Below are 18719 nucleotides of genomic sequence, written 5' to 3' on the forward strand. Positions count from 1 at the left end.
CATATGCTCTTATCCACACAAGGTCTCTTTCAGGGAAGGACTTGCATATTTCACCAAGACAATGCAAAACCACAAACTGCATCCATCACAACAGCATGGCTTCACAGGAGAAAAGTCCAGGTGCTGAAATGACCTGACTGCAGTCCAGACCATTCACCAGTAGAAGACACCTGGCATATCATAAAACAAAACGTCTGGCAACAAAGGCCCAGGACTTTTTGAGCAGCTAGAATCCTGTATCAGACAAGAATGGGACAACATTCCTCTCCTAAATCTCCAGCAGCTGGTCTCCTAACTTCCCAAATGTTTACAGACAGTTGTTAAAAGAAGAGGGGATATTACACAACGGTCTACATCGGCAGTTTCAAACTTTTTTGAAATATGTTGCTCCTATCAAATTGAAATTGAAATAATATTTTCCATGAAATGTTTTAATTTCTGTTTCAACACACATGTTTTTTATGTTCTATTGTGAATAAAATATGGGTTTATGAGATTTTCAAATCATTTTCTCTGTTCTTATTAATGTTTTACACATCTTCCCAACTTTTCTGGAATTGGGGTTGCACTTTAGACTAGCATTTAAGCATTTTCAACCAAATCCCATTGTCTTTATAAACTGAGCCAGCATAATTGTCAATGGATATGGATCTGATGACATGTAAGCTCAGTAGCCATTTATCCATAAGGTCTTTATGAGCCAAAATGTTTGGTGATAGCCAGCATCATAAACTGAGACAGGCTCTAAGGGCTGATGGAGTGAGATGTCATTTGAATGGTCCTGTTAACTCTGGATTGGACTAAGCTCATATTAATTCACTTAATTTAATAATATGTTTTCATGAACATTTAAGATATTCCTACCTTCTGAATATGTTTTAAGAGTTAAAATACTGTAATTCATTGTAACCACGTGATGCTGTGAAGAAATATTGTCACAAGGCTGTTGAAAAAAACGCAGCTCGTGAGAAATGAAATGGAATTCTTGTGAAAGTTGAGGTAAAAAAAAAACACCCTAACAATCATATTTTACATAACGGGCATAAATCAGACAAACAGGAAATAGTCTTTAAATTTTTAAGCTACACAGACATAATTGATTCATATTTGTAAATATCTAAGCTGTGGCTTTTATACTTTTTGAGAAAGAGTTGTCTGAAGCCACCCATGAATTTCTGGATTGCCATTTGATTGTGAGCACTGTTGCTGAACAAATCAAAAAACATTTAAATCTTGTATGAATCTGTACAGTTGTTTGAACATTTTGATGATATGGTAAAATACACCTTTTGCAATACTCATACTCAATTTGACTGACACACACAAACTACTCAAAGTATGTATTCTTATCTTTGTGATGTTTTTAATCCATCCATCCATCCATTATCTGTCACCACTTTACCTATGTGGGTCACAGGAGGGGGCTGGAGCCTATCCCAGCAGCGATCGGCCACGACGCGGGTTACACCCTGGATAGAACGCCAGTCTAGCGCAGGGCCACAGAGAGACATGCACAGACAACCATTCAGCCTTATGGGCAATTTTACATTCACCAATAACCTAACATGCTTGTTTTTGGACATTGGAAGGAAACCAGAGTACCCAGAGGAAACCCACACAAGTATGGGGAGAACATGCAAACTCCAGACCTAAAGGTCACAGCCAAACGGGGCGAAAACCCTCAACCTTCTAGCTGTGAGGCAGCAGTGCAAACCACTCCAATACCGTGCTGCATGTCATGTTTTAATATGGGAAAAATAAAAGAAAATAAAAATAACAATTTTGTTATAGAAACAAATGAAATCCATTCATGCTTTGGATAACCCTAACAGGACAAGTCAACCAGTAGATTGACTTGCACATAATGCCCAAAATTAGCCTAAATTGGCAGCTCAAACAGCTGGTTGACTTGCATATCTGCTTCCTGATTGGGTAATCTGACAAATAAAACCTGAAATATTGTTAAATGAAAAGGCAGATACACTATTTAACTAATAAATTCTTTTGCAAATGTATTTCTTAGTGTACAATTTAAAATAGTTACTAATTTAAAATTGACAGAAAATAACTGATTAAGCTGTGGCTGTAATATGCGGCTCCCTCTGTCCACACACTGCTGTTAGCCGTATATGGCTCACTGAGCAGCTGCACTGCAGTGTCCCGTTCTTCCTCCCCCTCTTAAACACACACACACAGCCCCAACACCCTACCACATTAAAACTTTTGTCATGAGGGCATTTTGTGCATGACCACTGCAGTAAATAATTACTGACTGAATGAACAGATTGCCTTTTGCATTATGTATGTTCTAATATGTACATATGTAACTAAACACATGACTTATATTGTAAATTATCAACAATTACAAATGGTGAGCATTATTAAGATATTTTAAAAAATGGAAAAACACATAAACTTGAACATATTTCTTTATAACTATTTATGTATAAGCTTACAAACTGCATTTGAAAATCAAACAGTGTTCACTGCTTACCATTTGTAGATAACATCCCCTGATCACTGGGATTCACTGCATGGAGTGAATATATCTAACATGTGTATGACAAAGTGTGATAGCAAAGTAAACATAGGAAACACCTCTATTCAGTTTTTTTTTCATCTGCCAAGTTAGGACAAATATTTCAACACAATGTCACTGCTCATATACTGTAGAAATTAGACCAAAACAAAATATGATTTCTCCTGTTGATAATCGTGATTGAATGTGAAGATATAGAGAAAACAGTGCAGGGCTGCTCATATATATTAGAGCTAGAAGACCGCAACATGCTGTCTGTAGTCTGTGGACTGATTGACTGAGAGTCTCCAGTGTCTAGCGCATTCGCATGTGCAGGCTGTGTTTAGGACCATCCACCCGCTCCAACTTCTCAAAGTGTTTCCTAGCATTACGGATATTGATGAGAGTGGCTGCAGATGCTGGGAAACAGAGACACAGATAATCATTATTGTGTTCATGGTTTCCTAACTACTCACACAAAGCAGAGAACTGCAATCCTCACTACTTACGAATGGATGGGTCTGACATAATAACCATGACATATGTGTTGGAGGTGAAGACATCAATGAAGGCGGCAAAGTTGGAGTTCCTCACTTCCATGCTTTGAAAAGAGGCTGCAAGTTTACTGGGGAAAAAATATTTGAAAAGGAAATTAAAAACATCATAATAATGTTGCAGATGATGTGTGAAGAGTTTTTTTTTTTTTTTTAAATACAGAGAACTTACCTACAGCTGAGTTTGAACTGTTTGATAATATTACTGATCTTCTCAAATCGGTGAGCATCACGCTGCTCTTTGCACTGATAGTGGGAAATTACCTGCATTTACAAAGCACCAATAAAAACAAGCACCACAAAAAAAGTTCACTGATACATTCGGATTTTCTGTCCACACACCACTGTGCTGGGGAAAGTGGTTGTTCTTACCAGGAAGGTGGCCCTCTCAAACAGAAGAACTTCATCTGCCTCAATGATCTGTGCAAAATTTCTCAGGTTTGTCTCAAGCTGCTGGACATTTGGGATAAGCTGATAAACTATGCTAGACCAGGCCTGTAAAAACATTTAAATATATTCTCAGTCTACAAATTTTACCAACTTGCAAATTAATATGAAACCTTTTGGCCAATTAAGATTTACAACCTTATACAGGGTTTCATCCCAGATTGACGTCCTGAAACACGTACAAGCCAAAGGTCTAGACAGTCTCTTCAGATCTTCTTCACGTTCCTTAAATATCTTTAAAGACAGAAAAATACTTTGATTTACTTTTACCACATAGAGAACCACATGTTGTATCAAAGACAATAGCAACAAAGTTTGTTGTGGCAACAGAAGAAAATAATAGTGCTACTTATGAATGTTTAAAAAGTAAATTAAAGCTCACCAAATCTCTCTGGTCTTCCTGTACCAGGTCCATTTTGTGCACAAGACAGAACACTTTGGCATCCGGGGAATTCTGCAGGATGGCTTCCAGACATGACTGGTAGTAATGCATGTCCTTCTCTAGCTCACGGCTCTCGACATCAAACACATAAATAAGCACCTCTACATTTCTGAAAATGTTGTCCCTCTGGCTGGTGAAGTAGTTCTCCATGAATGTGTCCTGTCTGGTGTGTAGAGAGTAACAGAGCACTCTTTAACATGGCTGTTCATATTATCTAATAAGAAAGCTTTCAAAGCTTGTCCAATGATGGAAATGTACTTTACCCTCCACAGTCCCATAGGTTCAGAACCAGATTGCCAAGAAACCGTACATGGGAGTGTTCCACATCAACTACAAAGAACAAATACCTTTTTAGAAATAAGGTTTAAACAAAAACCTATCTTCATGTAGCAGTTTTCTAAAGGGTTCGTACTTGTAGCTCCAAGTCGGCGTGTGTCTCGAGCAATGTAATTGGCAAAGATGATTGATCTCATACTGGTCTTGCCAGACCCACTTTTCCCCATCAGTAGCACCTAAAAGCAAAAATGCAGCAGGTTAGACCATCACTTAAGCCAAAAATCTATTTACTCTTGTGACAAAGGAAGAAATATTCAGACTCCTCCTAAAGCCAAAATAAAACATCACCAAATCCATCCATAACATAAAACTAATGATAATCTATGATGAAAATGCAGAATATAAATGAGAATTAGACCTGGGTAAATGCTTTGGTTCAATAATCTATTTGTTTCTAATTTAAAAAAACACAAATTCTAAATATGAGGCATGTTCTATTGATACAGTGAGTATGAATACACTGTGGTTAATAATTTGAGACACTTGAAAAAATTTAAGTTCAGAATTTAATAGACTGGGTCAATACAAAGGTGGGCATGGTGTCATGTTGCTCAACGGTTAATAGATTAAAATGAAGGATTTCTCCTTATTGTGATGTTTATGAATTCTGGTAAATGCACTCTATACCTGTTTAGTCATCAGTCTTTCCTTATAGGGTTGTTGATGAGATTATATCCTGTTAATGTTCGATCTATTTTCTATTTAATACATCATATTTGCCAATGTCTACTCACGTGATCTTCAAACGCTATAGCGATCAATGTTTTCCACGTACTACACAACTTCGTTTTAGAATTAATTCCAAAAATAAACAAAAGCTCCAAGAAGACTGCTACAGCACAAATACAATGCTATGAAATATAAGTACAAATAACTCAAACTCTACTAAAGTGCAGTAAAATCCATTTACTACTATTTATGAAGGCACACGTAGTCAACACTTAGCTTCTGCTTCACCTTTTTCTTCATTGCTGTGCTTGACATCCCCCTCAGCAGACACGATGTAGAGTATTTCTCGGAGCTGCAGGTCAGATGACTTAAGTCTGTCTGCAGCAGCTCTCTTGTTTTTCACCTTCAGCTGCAAAGAAAAAAAAAAATATTGTCACCTCACTGTCACTTATCTCGGTGAAGGCAAAAAAACCAATACAACCACTCTGAAAAACGTTTAAACACCTAAGAAATTGGTACAGATACAAAATAACGTGTAAGCAGTTCACTAACTCCAAAGAAAACAATTGTCTGTCCTCCTGAAATACATTTAACGATAAGCTAATGCTAAGAGAGCTAGCACGGCAGATAAATGCCAGGTTACTTAGTAACGCTAAACGGCTAGCTAGCTAAGCTAAAAGTAATAAGAATATCGCCTACTTCCCCCAACAGGGTAAAAAAGTTACTTATAGTTAACAGACTTGAGTCTATAGTTTGTATTATCTATAAAAAATACAGTTGTATACATTACTTGATATGAGCAGGCAGTAAACTCAAGATCAGCTGCTTCCTGTTTACGCCAAAAATCACATGATAGCGTGTTGGGCTTTGTGCCCTGAATTTTGTCTGCCGTAAAGGTTTTATTCGGTTTTCCGGTAGATTTCGCCTATAAAATCGATTACTAATTAAAGAGGTTTAGTTAAGGCTTGGACAATTGACACAGTTAAAGTCTCCTTTTCTGGCCATTTTGAAAGCAGTGTGATTAAAATACCTAACAGGAATAACACATAACTCATCCTCTGCTTTGTGGTTAAAACATTTTACTTAAATATGTATTTTTTTATTGGAAAAACACAGCAATGAATCTGATTAGTAGCGAGGCTTCACTGTAAACAAAGACAACAAGACCACCCAAACGTTTGAACACTTTGTCATTAGTTACTCTTAAACTTTTCATTTATACTTATATACAGTAGTGTAAGAAAACAAACCTCCATGTCATTGAGCACATACATGTTATAAGTTTATAACTGACATCTGATCCTGCAGACTTCTGCATCCCATCCTGTTGCTCTACCGGTTGAGCTACCAGGCCACCTTTGTGCCAGGCTGGTGTGGCACATAGTGTGCTTACGTTAGAATTTTGTTTGCACAACAGTCTGAGCAGTCTGACTAAATGAAATAAATAATGAGGAATACTGGCCCACTTTACAAGGTGTTAATTTTACACGATTCACCTACTTTTATACAAAATGTAGCCTACTAGGGATGTCCTAAACAAGTTTTTTATAATGTTCTCCATTGAACGTTTTAATAAACACATATAATAACCTTCCCATCACCCTGTTAGAAATGGCAATGATAATAGTAAGCAAGGTTTAAAGGAAAATCTATTTTTCTTACACAAAATGATTTACAATAAGGGGTTTTGTTTCATTTACAGGTGTAGAAAGTTCTGAATATTATAAGATAAAGATGCCCCCTAGACAGGAACTGTCATCACCAAAAGAGCCACAGCAGCAAAACAGTGAGAGGGTGGCGAGTGAGACAGGGTAGCTGATATGGATCGCTTCTGTCCTTTGTGTTTAGGGGCATATATGCTTTGGTTTACATTTCTGACAAAATAAAAAAGGTTAAACCTGTTTAACTACTTCCACTTCTCTGAGAACTTCTGAAAGTAATCGCATTACTTTGGACCTTTGGACTACTGTGTATAGTAGTAGTAGTTCAAAGTTTATAATTCAAACCACAGATATACTTCGGTTTGAATTATAACTCTACCCTGAAATTATTGTGTGTTCTACAAGTATTGGTATGTACATAAAGTTGATATATGACAAACTCTGCCTCCCATTCACAAGTTTTATGTGCTTATACGTTGAACAAAAAAAACACAAATTAACATTGTCCAAGATGTGTTTGGGCCACAGATATACAGTATGTGACTAAATTATTGAAAAGCAAAAGCAATAACAGCATTATAAAATTTTATTGTTCTGGATGTAATCTCCAAACTATAACCCCTTCCCAAATGATCAATGAAAATACTGGAGATGACAAAACAAAAATGTAGCTGATCATCTGGTATTTTCTTCAAATATTCAGTAGAAGTAAAATACAACAATATCTTTTCACTTGTAAGGGGGAAGGTCTTAAACAAAGTTTTTGTGAAATCACACACATAAAGAACAAATGTATTTCCTGCAAAGATAAGAAATTGTTTTTTAAATATATGGCAATATCTGCCTTAATTTGTGTTATTTTAATGTATGGGGATCTAGGTAAACATATTTACAAAAAATTAGATCTGGTCAGTGGTAAAAATGTATATTTAAGAGATAAATTAATTTTCCATAAACAGCATTTTTATTAGTTCACAGAAAACTATCCAAAAATAATTTCAATCACTGTGGGGTTACTTTAAACACCACCCAACAAGGGCCAGAATCTTTGAAAGTAGCTCCTAAACACAGGCAGGAGATGTAAATGCGTAAATAAAAAGGTGTCTTGGAGTAATATTCAGGTAGTGTACAGGTTTTTCAGAGCTCTGTCTTTCAGTGTCTGTCCGCTGCAGTTATCCTTTACATTTGATCTCTGAGTTTGGCGAGTCTTTGAGACAGTTCATCCTTTGGGGCAACACAGAGCAAAGACATGCATTAGTAAGAGTTATTCAGAGAATACATTTTAATGAGCTTTTTGCAAAAACTGTACATTTAGAATCTTTGTTAAATAATTAGAATTCTTTTGCTATAATCTTATTTCTTGTGTCAATTTACTGTCAATGTGTCTATCCCTTAACTTCTGCTGCTATAATGAACCAGGTCAATATAGCAGTACCAGTAGTGAGGTTTTTATGTATATTAAAGTTGTCTGTGACAGATGTGACCTGATTATAAAACCAGGATATTGGAAATGAAGTGTACCTGTTCTGCTGAGGCCACACTGGTACCTACTGATCCTGTTTGTCCCTGAGGAAGCTCCATGTTCAGGTCCAACCTAAATGTTGGAGACACAAACATTTAAAACTTACTTTTAGATATGACATGTTTATAATAATAATAATAATAATAATAATAATAATAATAATAATAAACACCATCATCAAGCATGTTTATGATTGTGTCTGGATTCTATGAATGCATACACCCGTATATAAGATCTAATCCTGCATTCATACCAGGTAAGCAGAAGGGGAAGTATGATAATAGTACCCACAGAAACAACTCAGAAAAATTCATAGGGTACTTCAAGATGGTGATAGTCAACTTTAGTTATAAAGTTGATTATTAACTGCTGGTGCTTTTGTTCCCCTTTTTGAAGCCATTATGTTGACACTTCAGCACTTCTATGCACCAAGTGGGAGAGATCATAACTGTCAGAACTTCCCGAGATCTGTTCAAGTTGACATGAACAGTTTTTCACACTTGGCTGCTCGTGATAACAGTTTAAAGGATATGACATTAAAGCAGAATAATATTCTTAGAATCATGGGACAAAAATGAAAACGTCACCCTGCTTCATCAGCCATTTCATGCAGCAGTGAATCCACTTGATTCTGAAAGGCAAGATACACATGAAAGATTTACAGTAAATGTATGTTTCTTTAAAACAAGCTTTCATGATAACAAGAAACTTTATAACAGCAGAGCAGAAAAATTTACCTGTGGTGTTGTGAGCGTTGTTGTGCTGCTCATGGTGTCCTCCATCTGAGCAGTCTGAACATCCAGAGTTTCAAACTGTTGTTCAAACTTTTCCATAAGAGCGGAAATCTAAAAAAAAGGAAATCAAGACATTCCTTTGAAACTGTGAAATTTGTCATCGTTAGGGCAATTTACATGTGACATGTAAATGACACTCAACCTTTTCCAGATTCATACTCTTCAAAGTGGCATCCATGCCTTTCACCACTCCTGCCATAGATTTGGTGACCTGTAAAATAAAACACCATCACTAAAAAGGAAACTACAATGACAAGAAACAAGCTTTTTTTAAACTTGAAATATTCTTCACACTGATTTTAGGCTTGCAGCTATACGTACACAACCAGTTCTCACCATACCTGGTTCATTGTAACTGCAGTTTGGACTCTTGCTGCCACTGCATCTACCCGAGCGCTCATCCTCAGGAAGTTCACAGACTGGTTCTTCTGTCTGATGGCATTCTCTGCATGGATCCTTGCGACTTCCATATTTCCCTTCTGGATGGCCTTGACATAACACAAAATAATGTGGCATAGTACAATCTCAAAAGGCTGACTGCAGTCAGCAGCCATCTATAATATGGATTCCTAATGATGGTCTTCAAAGTGAAACTTACTTTCTTGACTTTAGCTTTTTCTAGTTTTTCTTCTTTGTCACATTTCTTTGAGTTTCTTTGGAGTTCTTTAGCTGCAAACTTTAAATTGAAGAGATTTTCTGAAATTTGATGTTAAAGAAGAACAATATCCATGCAAAAATAAGCAACATTGAAAGACCACCTAATAAAATCACAACAAAATATATGCCACACATTGAACTTAGGGTCTTCTAGATCAGTCAACTTGAACTCGTGTCAAGCATGCAATTACTATATATGGTGAAATGTTGTCACTTATTTTTTCACATTATCTTTTCTTCCCTAAACAGGATAAGTGGTTACAGATAATCCATGGATGGAAATACAAGTAAAAATAAAAGTAAAGACAAAATTGTCAAACTAGATTTGAGGTTAGAATGTCTCCATTGCCTATTCTGTATTTATCCACCAGAGAGCACTAACAGGTTGTTTTTTCAGTGTCCCGTTTAGTATGTACAGTATCTGGGACAATATTCTTTTAAAACAATTTAAAGGATCGGTGTTAAGACTGTAGTTTATGTAAAAACAGTAGGTTATTATTAACGTATAAAGACTACAAATTGTTTGGCTTTAAAAAACTCTCCATATTAATTTAGTGTAAGGTTTAAAACATCTCCTGACTCTGTAGCTACGCATTTTAAAATATGGTTTTGTAAATGGTATTTTGGGATTTCTCTAATCAACTAATTTGCTTATGTTTATAAAGGTTCTGTGAAGCCCTCGTGCTACTGTAATAAAGGCTTTCCATTAAGCGTTACGATTTTCCACGTAAAATGTATCGAGTAGAAAGACGGCAACACATCACACAGATCCGATCTTGCCTCAATTACTTTAAAGAGTTGTTTAAAATGTTAAACTGTAAATCACCAGCTGTCAGTAATTGGGTGTTTCCAGACGTTAGCAACAAAGCTTTCGAGGCCTTCGGTCCAATTCTCTCCCATTAAAGGCGCTTATTGTTGACTAGCAAACGCCAACGCTATTCAGTAAAGTCGTAAGTGCTACTAGTTTGTACAGGGAAGATTCCACGTTTTAATCAAAGTTTCGGATTTGTCACATATAAATCGCATCAGTATCGCCATAGAGTATCGTGTTACGTTCGCTCTTTAGCGCTTGTATTGACGTTTAGCACAGTATTACGTCTCTTTCTCCCCACTGTTTTTAAAGGATACTTTCCATGCTCGGCATCTTGAGGCGACTCTTTGTGAATCCAATAACCACACGATCGAATCCTTATGGATAACCAGCAAAACGTCTGTCAAAAAAATCTAAACTTGTCTATAAAACTTCGGGTTTCGTCTGCTCCTTCTTCCCCACTTCCTGATGTCTTACCAAAATATGAACAACGTCATCGTCACGTGGGGGCGTATTCCATTCGACGTCACGAGGGAGCTCTCCGCTCCTCCTCTGAGATTGTTAATAAAAAGAGGGGAAAACCCCCGCTAACGTTAAAATACGACGATTTTAATGTTTTTAAGTGTGTGTCCACTAGTTTATTTTTGTTAAGTCAATGCAGTCTGATAATAGTGAATGTGGGGTTGTACCGATGGAGTAGTGGGCGGTGAAAACGGCTGATTGATGATTAGATTTACGGTGTGGATCACGGCGGGGAGAGAGGATGACTCACTCCGTCTGATGTGATGTTCACCCCGCAACAGCTCGGCAGTGCGGTGGCACGTCGGTGCTTCAGCCTGACATGTGTGCTCTACCGGTAAAAGTCAAACTTTATGAAACTGTTAAGGTGCGTTCGGATGGTGCAAAAATACACAGTTTGTTTCAAACTTGACTGGCTGTCACTTCGTAGTTGAAGAGAGACCGAGCGTCGTGATTTACCGTAAATTTCGTGACGCCTCATTACCATGGAAACAGTGCTCCTGCGCTGAGGGAAAACTGTCCGCGTTAAGTTCAACATCAACCTCTCCAACAGGGTCGGACAAACCTGTTGGGTATCTCAGTCTTTATTTCTTTCATTGTGCTGCTGCTGTTGGTTTAGTTTTCTTTCAAATTTGGCCTCAAACCAGGTGAGTTTTTTTTATTGCGCTATAGTTGTGTTATTGTGTGTCATTGTGTCACAACGCAGTTAACCTTAAGTCCAGTATATTAAACAGTTTTAAGCAAAAATATTAGCATGTTCATTTATTTAGGCAGATTGTCAACTTGTGAGCTGCATCGAATATAGTGTGCCATACGATGTTTGTCTGTTTTTTAACTAACTGATGGTTTGGTTTGTTGCTTCAGGGACATTTGGTTGAGTTCAGAGGACAACAGATTGTGGTTGTAGTGAAACAATAAAAACAAATGGCCTGTGCAAAACGTTGTTGCTCATGGCTCATGGTGTTTAAAATGCCACCACAACAACATAAGCTGCTTCTTATGTTCTATTCTGTAATATGCTATATTCCATTTACCTGGCTTATTAAACATGTGGTGAATGTCACAACTCCAAATGCTACCTGGGGGGTGCATTTTGGGTCGTTTTTTGCGCAAAGGGGGGGAAAACTCAAGGAGAGCCAACGAGTGATGCTTCATTCAGTGGCTGTATGACTCATATAGTCTTATCTATAAAGAAGCCAAGTGGCAGAAGAGCAGTCTTACTGCAGGACCGAGTGGATGTAACCCGTGAGATTCACTAGAGGATGCTGTGGCCCATGCTTCGTTGTGCCCCGAGTTTTTGTCACTGATTGTTTTTGCATTGGTGACCGCCAAATACTAACACAGGCTGAAGACATTGTATCCAATTCACATAGTGGACAGTGAATAGATTATTAATTGCTGTATACAGTAGGTTACATCATATCATATAGATCTGAAAATAATAAAATCTGCATTGTTATAGCCTATTTTTAAGCTTTGGATTCTATAGTTTGGTAAATAATTAAAATAAAACCGTGTATCTTTAGACAGTGATATCTAAATTATTTCAATGTGACAATTCTAACATAATAATTAAAATGTTACATTTAAATAATATTCTATTCTATTCTATGGATTATGATGACCATTTCTAACCATTACTTATAGCATTCTTGGAGTCAAGTATATTTGGTATCAGTTTTCAGGTGTAGGAATGGCTTTTAAAAGTGTTGTGTGTGCTGAAGTGCATCATAAGTATGTTAATTATAGTGATACTACTAATAATCTTATGTGATACTTAAATAATCCTTTATCTGGTAGCCTGAAAGTTGCTGCATTGTTACATTTTCCTTCAGGCTCCCTGAACCTACTGTATAGATTGTAGTCTTAAATGCATACATTACAGCTCCTTTGTTGCAGTGTTTCTTGTTAGTTTTTGAGGGATTATGTTTCTCTTATTGTAAAAAATTAATTATCTCTACAGAAAAAAAATTGAGAAATGTTTGATCTGCTCCCAATTGAGACATATGTATAGACTATGTCTTACCAAGATGGGCAGGTGCTAACAAAGGGCATTAAAAATTAAAGGCAAATGAAGAAAATTAAAAGCACATTATATCTTGTTCTGTATTTTTTTATTGCTTACAGCATATTGAATAATGAAAGCTTTGGTTTTTTAAAACACCCTGAAGGTCCTTAACTAATCCCTCAGGCAGGCTAAACATTTGATATCAATGTCGTACTTTTCTTTCTCTAAAAAATACACAAATACAATCTTGTCACAACATAACAGCAATAAGACCATAACATTATATACCTAGTTTGACATAACTAAACTCAGAGGAAAAGCACTTACATACAGATGCACATGTCCAGCTTGTGTCTTGATTTTCTACAGGTTATCCCTGTAGCTGACAGTCGATGAATGACTGACAGGTGACTCACCTGAAATATAACATGGCAGCTACTGTAAAGTTTAGCTAGTGTGGCCAACACGTAAATCCACATGAGAAACAGCTGACAATGTTCACAATGCTACTTGAATGTGTTGGATTATTGCCTGAAAAAAATACCTTTCAACATAGGCACATCCATTTTATTCCACACATCAACCAGTTACAAACACATTTTACAAATGTATTATTTGCATTAGCTTATATGAAGCAAATATCTGTTATTAGGACACATTGCCATATTATTAGCTTATTGCAGATAACCTTAATGCTTGTTGATTTACTGTGTACAGGAGCATAGAGAAGTTCAACAAAGAACAAATTAATTAGCTGCTCAAGATCGCGGATGGCTGATGTTCCACCTCGACATTGCCATAAGTTATGATGCTGTTGCCACCTAGTGGCACCACGTCAGATGACATAATAACTGACATCCTCGGTCATCAGAGTTCACTTTAAGTGATGCCCATGTGCATAATTTTGAACTGCTTAATTTTACTTGCTGATTTATTTTTTGCTAAACAGCAATGAGACTGAAAATATACATGACACAAGGCTTCAGGACAGTAATTTGCTGTGACTGGCAAATGTCAAGCCTTGTAAAGCCTATTCTTTCAAGTAAACGGATGAAAACCTCTCTTGGGGATAAAGATATAGACAAGAGGCTAGTATGATACAGACAACATGAAGAAAAGATTTTTTTTTCTCACACATTGCCAAATGTGTAAAGGTTATCTTGCACAAAATAAAATGATAAGGCTAGGTTGATGTCAGTCCAAGATAAAAGACCATTCATAAGATTACAATATCTAATCTGTTTTAGTGCTTCAGTCTTTCCTTGGCTATTACTCCTCACTTAAAACAGTACCCATAATTTGTTACATATATCGGACCTCTTTTTTTTTTACAGATGAGGATGATGGAACTACAAACTGAGAGGAGATTCCACAACTTGACTCTCGAGCAAGTCCAGGCTCTGGACAAGGTCTTGACTGAGATAATCCCCATACATGGAAGAGGAAATTTTCCTACTCTGCAAGTGAGAGCAAAAGACATAATTCGTGTGGTGAAGGATCGACTGGTCGAGAGAGACATCCATGTGAAAGATATACGGCTTAATGGTGCGACTGCCAGCCATGTCCTGGTGAGGGATAATGGTCTGGGTTACAGAGACCTAGACATAATTTTTGGAGTGGAGCTGCCAAGGCAGGAGGACTTCCAAGTGATTAAGGAGGTTGTATTGGGGAGCCTGCGTGACCTCCTCCCTTATGGTGTTAACAGAAGAAAGATCACCTGCCTGACAATGAAAGAAGCCTATGTGCAAAAGATGGTGAAAGTTTTCAATGAGCATGACAGATGGAGCCTTATCTCCCTGTCGAACAACAGAGCTAAAACACTGGGGCTCCGATTTGTCAGTTCCCTGCGAAGACAGTTTGAGTTTAGTGTGGACTCCTTCCAGATAATATTAGATCGTATGCTAGAGTCCTACTGGGAGACCGAAAGGAAACAAGGGGGAAAGCTGGCTATGAATACTGGAAATTTGATTAAAAGGGACAATAACGATGAAAACAAAGAGCAAGAGAAATCGCACATTCCTCAGGTTGTTGAAGAGAACATCGAAAAAGACTCAGCAATGGCAACTAGCGCAGAAGGTCCAAGCCAGGATGAATCAGATTCTGTGCTTGACAAAGAGCTTCCAGATCCAGAGGTCGAGCATGTAGATGGAAAATTACAGCTGCTGTTAGAGCCTGAGAATATAAGCTTACAGCAAGAGGAACAAGAAGAGGATGTTCATTCTGAAGAGGACATTGTGTTTGAGCTATGTCAAGAAAATGGAGAAGAGAAACGACCCTTTCGCAGTGATTACCCTTTAGTTTCATCTCCTAAAACATTATTTACAGAAGTCCCGGATCCGCTGCTAGCACATGCGTGTTTAAAGCTTCAGAGTAATGAAGAAATGTCTGTGTCTATAATGCATTCAGAAAACTCAGCATCACCTGAAATAGTTCACTGTGAAGAAATTGCAGACTCACTAATATGCAGGACTGAAAATACCTCAAGTGTACAAGATTCACATCTTGAATGCTCCTTCCCTCCTCCACCTAAGAAAACCTGCAGCACATCCCAGGACGTTGTACCAGACTATTGCCCCTCCCCTAAATTACAAAGAAAAATGTCTCGGAAGTTGATCAATAAGCCTGAAAAGTGGTCTTTACTGACTGATTTATCAGATCTCACAACACAGCTGTTTCCACCAATAGAAATACTGAAACCACTTCAGCCAAGGCCTCCATCACTGGACAATACTGAAGTTTATTGTTCAAATGAACTAGACACTAAGTCAGAGAACTTTGAGGGTGCAGATGCCCATATGGCTCCCACACACAGTCCAACCAGTGTGCTTCAGGAAGCGGCTGGTTCAGCGGAAACTGTAGAACAAGCTGTTAAGCCCAAACAGTCAAAGAAGCCTCCTGATTTAGAGACTCAAAGCCACACATGTGCAGTGCCAGAGCCTCAGGTTGATGAACAAAAACCTCAGCTGCCAGACGCCATCCCCAAAAACTGTGAGACAAGCTCTTGGCCAGAGGCAGCAGAGGAGCCCACCATCACTGTCGAAGCAGAGTGCATGTATGGTGACTTTGAGCAGGCAATGGACCACCTCCGCAACCGTCTCATTGCCACCCACAACCCAGAGGAGATCAGAGGAGGAGGCCTGCTAAAATACAGTGACCTGCTGGTGAGGAACTTCAGACCAGCCAGTGAGACTGAGATCAAGTCTTTGGAGCGTTACATGTGCTCTCGCTTCTTCATTGACTTTCCAGACGTAAGCGAGCAACAGAGGAAAATTGAGGCCTACCTGCAGTGCCATTTCATTGGCAATGAAGAGACAAGCAAATACGACTACCTGATGACCCTGCGACATGTGATCGATGAAAGCACAGTGTGTTTGATGGGACATGAGAGGAGACAGACTCTCAATATGATCACAGTCCTGGCTCTGAGAGTACTGGGGGAGCAGAACGCCATCCCCAACACAGCCAATGTTACCTGCTTCTATCAGCCAGCTCCGTATATGGCAGAACCAATTTACAGCAGCTACTTTATCAGTCAGGCCCAACCCCCTTTAGTCTACCACCCCTACCCTTTACATGTCCACATGCAGACTGGTCTGGTGTAGCTACAAGGACATGTCAACTGGGAGGCATGTAGGCTGCTTTCAGCATGGTGCTCTGCAAGCAGAGGCACAAATGGCAGTTTTAACAACAACAGGCGATCACGGGCACAGCGTTGTTTAATGCTTTGAAATCCCTCCTGCTTATGACATGAAAGATCAGAACTGAAAGGCATCTGGAGGCAAAGAATGACATCCTTTCAAGATTAAGACTTTTGAAAAGTAAAGAAATGCTCAGAGCCCCTTTCCAGAGAGCTCATAGAGAGGATTTCATTAAAGTGGGGGGACGTTGTCTACAGCAGTTTCAGCTCAGTTTTGGCAGGGCTCTGTACTTGTCACCCTCCCCTGTTGAGAAGAATGTTGTAATGTGATAATTCTCTATGGATACAAGACATATTTATACAAAACATAATCTGTGAAACACCTGTTAGCAGCAAAAAGTAAGTTTGGACAAGTTTGAATATTAGTAAATCCTTAATGTGTTTGAGGGGTTAAACCCCCATATAGGTGTTTTGTGAATCGTCATTCTCTGTTGAGTAAAATTCAGCATGTGCCAACACCTGTGTACTCCCTGTATAGAAACAGGATAGTTCACTGTGGACATACGTGAACAAGATCTGCTGTGGTATTGCCATAATGTTGTAAGTTATGTATTTGTGAATGTAAACACCTCTTTAAAAAATTATGCCTATTTAAGTTCCATTAGGGGCCAAATGGAAATTAATGAGGTTGTGTGGAGGCTTGAACCGTATGTTTGACTTTTAAGGGAAAAGATCCCAGAAAATCTAAATGAAAAATATCCATAATTAAATAAACTAATTCATTAAAGTTTAAGTTTAATATTTTATTAAGAATTGAACAGTGTAAAGCTGAGCAAACCTGTCTCATAAGGTAGTGGCAGACTCAGTCTGGTTTGAACAGGCTGACCAGTAGTCTCTGGGAGCTGGCATCTGTCTAAAACAACCCATTACTCATAGTAAAAACCTGTTTGCAAATGTTTTTTTGAAATCATCAAAAGAAACATTACAATATCCTTTCCCTTTTTCGGATTCCATCCCCCCCTCCATAAATTTCCATATAGTCCCAGAATATTGAACTCTAATAGCACTAAGCAACAGTGATTATTGTCATGTTTTAAAAAACTCTTCATCACAAGCATCTCCTGATGACAGTAGGGAGAAACCTTTGGCTTTTTGGCTATGAAGAGAAATATAGAGGCCATGCTGAATACTCTAACACCCCCCCCCCCCCCCCCCCTCCACACATACACACACGCACACACACACACACACACAGACAGTAACAGGATGTATAGGCTATATGTTAGTATCAAATGGTGACCGTTGTTTGTTACAGTGGATTTAGTGACTGTCAGTTCTGTGGGGGTTTTGCCTGCCATTGTGTGCAAAAATGTTGCTGCACATTGTCAGTTATTCAATCAGTATGATGCAGCCAGTAGTTGTTGCACTGTGTCCCTGTATGTTTGTCTCACTGTGTATCCATAGCTATAGTACACATACTCAATATTAAAAAAAATACTATTTAAGCACAGGTTTAGACACAAAAAATCTGAGACTGAAGCACAATGTAAATGCACATATCTGTAGGGTAATGAAGGTACTTCTAAAATGCTTGTGAATTTAAAATATTGAAGACAAGTATAATGCTGTGTGCAGTAGTGACCTATGTAGCTTTAAAGTGATGTATTTATCTTGAGATTTAGTGTATGTTGTGCATTGTTAAGGAAGTGTTTCAGCAGTAGAGAATGTCAAACCTTCCTGAGATGACTTCCAGTTGCTCAGATTGTTGTGTTATCGTGATAATAAATGTAACACAAGCGCACTTTTTCCAGAGTCTTCTCTTACATTCTGAAAATTTTATTTTCATTCAGCTGCCATGCCAGTCAATTGTATAATAGTATTTGCATAAATGTTAAGTATATCATGGAGTCATGGTCAAACTGTAAACTTGCTGTCCTTCTGGACATCCTCGTACTATAAGAATATTGTGATCTTTCCACCTCACCTTCACCTTTCTTTTTGGGACATTTTCACAGTCATGCTACGTTATGTAGTTGGCTTTTTATTTCTAGTTGTATGAGAGTTAATAGGTGTATGTGTTCCTAAATTCTGTATATTGGTTATACTGACTTTTCAGTAATGTATTATTTGGATATTTCCCTATC

At 38.0% G+C, this 18719-nt stretch overlaps 3 protein-coding genes across 4 annotated transcripts; 1 reads left to right on the forward strand and 2 right to left on the reverse strand.

The window, feature by feature from the left end:
• Window positions 1-2411: 2411 nt before the first annotated feature.
• On the reverse strand, window positions 2412-5910 carry rraga (Ras-related GTP binding A). Its single transcript, XM_067491504.1, has 10 exons — window positions 5757-5910; window positions 5255-5375; window positions 4374-4473; window positions 4225-4291; window positions 3902-4124; window positions 3658-3753; window positions 3445-3567; window positions 3245-3336; window positions 3028-3143; window positions 2412-2937 (listed from the first exon to the last, which is right to left on the reverse strand). The coding sequence occupies exons 2-10, from the start codon at window positions 5279-5281 to the stop codon at window positions 2834-2836; spliced, it is 948 nt and encodes a 315-aa protein (XP_067347605.1). The 5' UTR covers window positions 5282-5375; window positions 5757-5910; the 3' UTR covers window positions 2412-2833.
• A 1285-nt stretch (window positions 5911-7195) lies between these two features.
• On the reverse strand, window positions 7196-10885 carry chmp1b (charged multivesicular body protein 1B). Its single transcript, XM_067491505.1, has 8 exons — window positions 10729-10885; window positions 9542-9639; window positions 9285-9431; window positions 9086-9154; window positions 8887-8994; window positions 8737-8780; window positions 8149-8221; window positions 7196-7851 (listed from the first exon to the last, which is right to left on the reverse strand). Exons 1-8 carry the CDS (start codon window positions 10742-10744, stop codon window positions 7807-7809), a joined length of 600 nt encoding a protein of 199 aa, XP_067347606.1. The 5' UTR covers window positions 10745-10885; the 3' UTR covers window positions 7196-7806.
• A 166-nt stretch (window positions 10886-11051) lies between these two features.
• On the forward strand, window positions 11052-18376 carry LOC137107678 (terminal nucleotidyltransferase 5D-like). Of its 2 annotated transcripts, none has more exons than XM_067491503.1 (2): window positions 11052-11577; window positions 14273-18376. In XM_067491503.1, the coding sequence occupies exon 2, from the start codon at window positions 14273-14275 to the stop codon at window positions 16538-16540; it is 2268 nt and encodes a 755-aa protein (XP_067347604.1). In that variant the 5' UTR covers window positions 11052-11577; the 3' UTR covers window positions 16541-18376. The 2 variants fall into 2 exon arrangements, with proteins under 2 accessions (XP_067347604.1, XP_067347603.1); XM_067491502.1 differs by having other exon boundaries at window positions 11052-11267.
• The last annotated feature ends 343 nt before the right edge of the window (window positions 18377-18719 follow it).

The sequence above is a fragment of the Channa argus genome, chromosome 22 (genome assembly GCF_033026475.1).
Source record: "Channa argus isolate prfri chromosome 22, Channa argus male v1.0, whole genome shotgun sequence".
NCBI classification, from domain to species: domain Eukaryota; kingdom Metazoa; phylum Chordata; class Actinopteri; order Anabantiformes; family Channidae; genus Channa; species Channa argus.

Bases quoted from the DNA above. Each gene is read 5' to 3' on its own strand.
- rraga (XM_067491504.1), bottom strand. From the start codon at position 5,281: ATGTCAAGCACAGCAATGAAGAAAAAG. The intron at 4,292-4,373 runs GTACGAACCCTT...TGTTCTTTGTAG, and splicing joins ACGCCGACTTGGAGCTACAA to TTGATGTGGAACACTCCCAT. The intron at 2,938-3,027 runs GTAAGTAGTGAG...TCTGTTTCCCAG, and splicing joins TATGTCAGACCCATCCATTC to CATCTGCAGCCACTCTCATC.
- chmp1b (XM_067491505.1), bottom strand. The intron at 9,432-9,541 runs GTAAGTTTCACT...TGTTATGTCAAG, and splicing joins AAAAAGCTAAAGTCAAGAAA to GCCATCCAGAAGGGAAATAT. The intron at 8,222-8,736 runs GTGACGTTTTCA...TCCAACATTTAG, and splicing joins GAAATGGCTGATGAAGCAGG to GTTGGACCTGAACATGGAGC.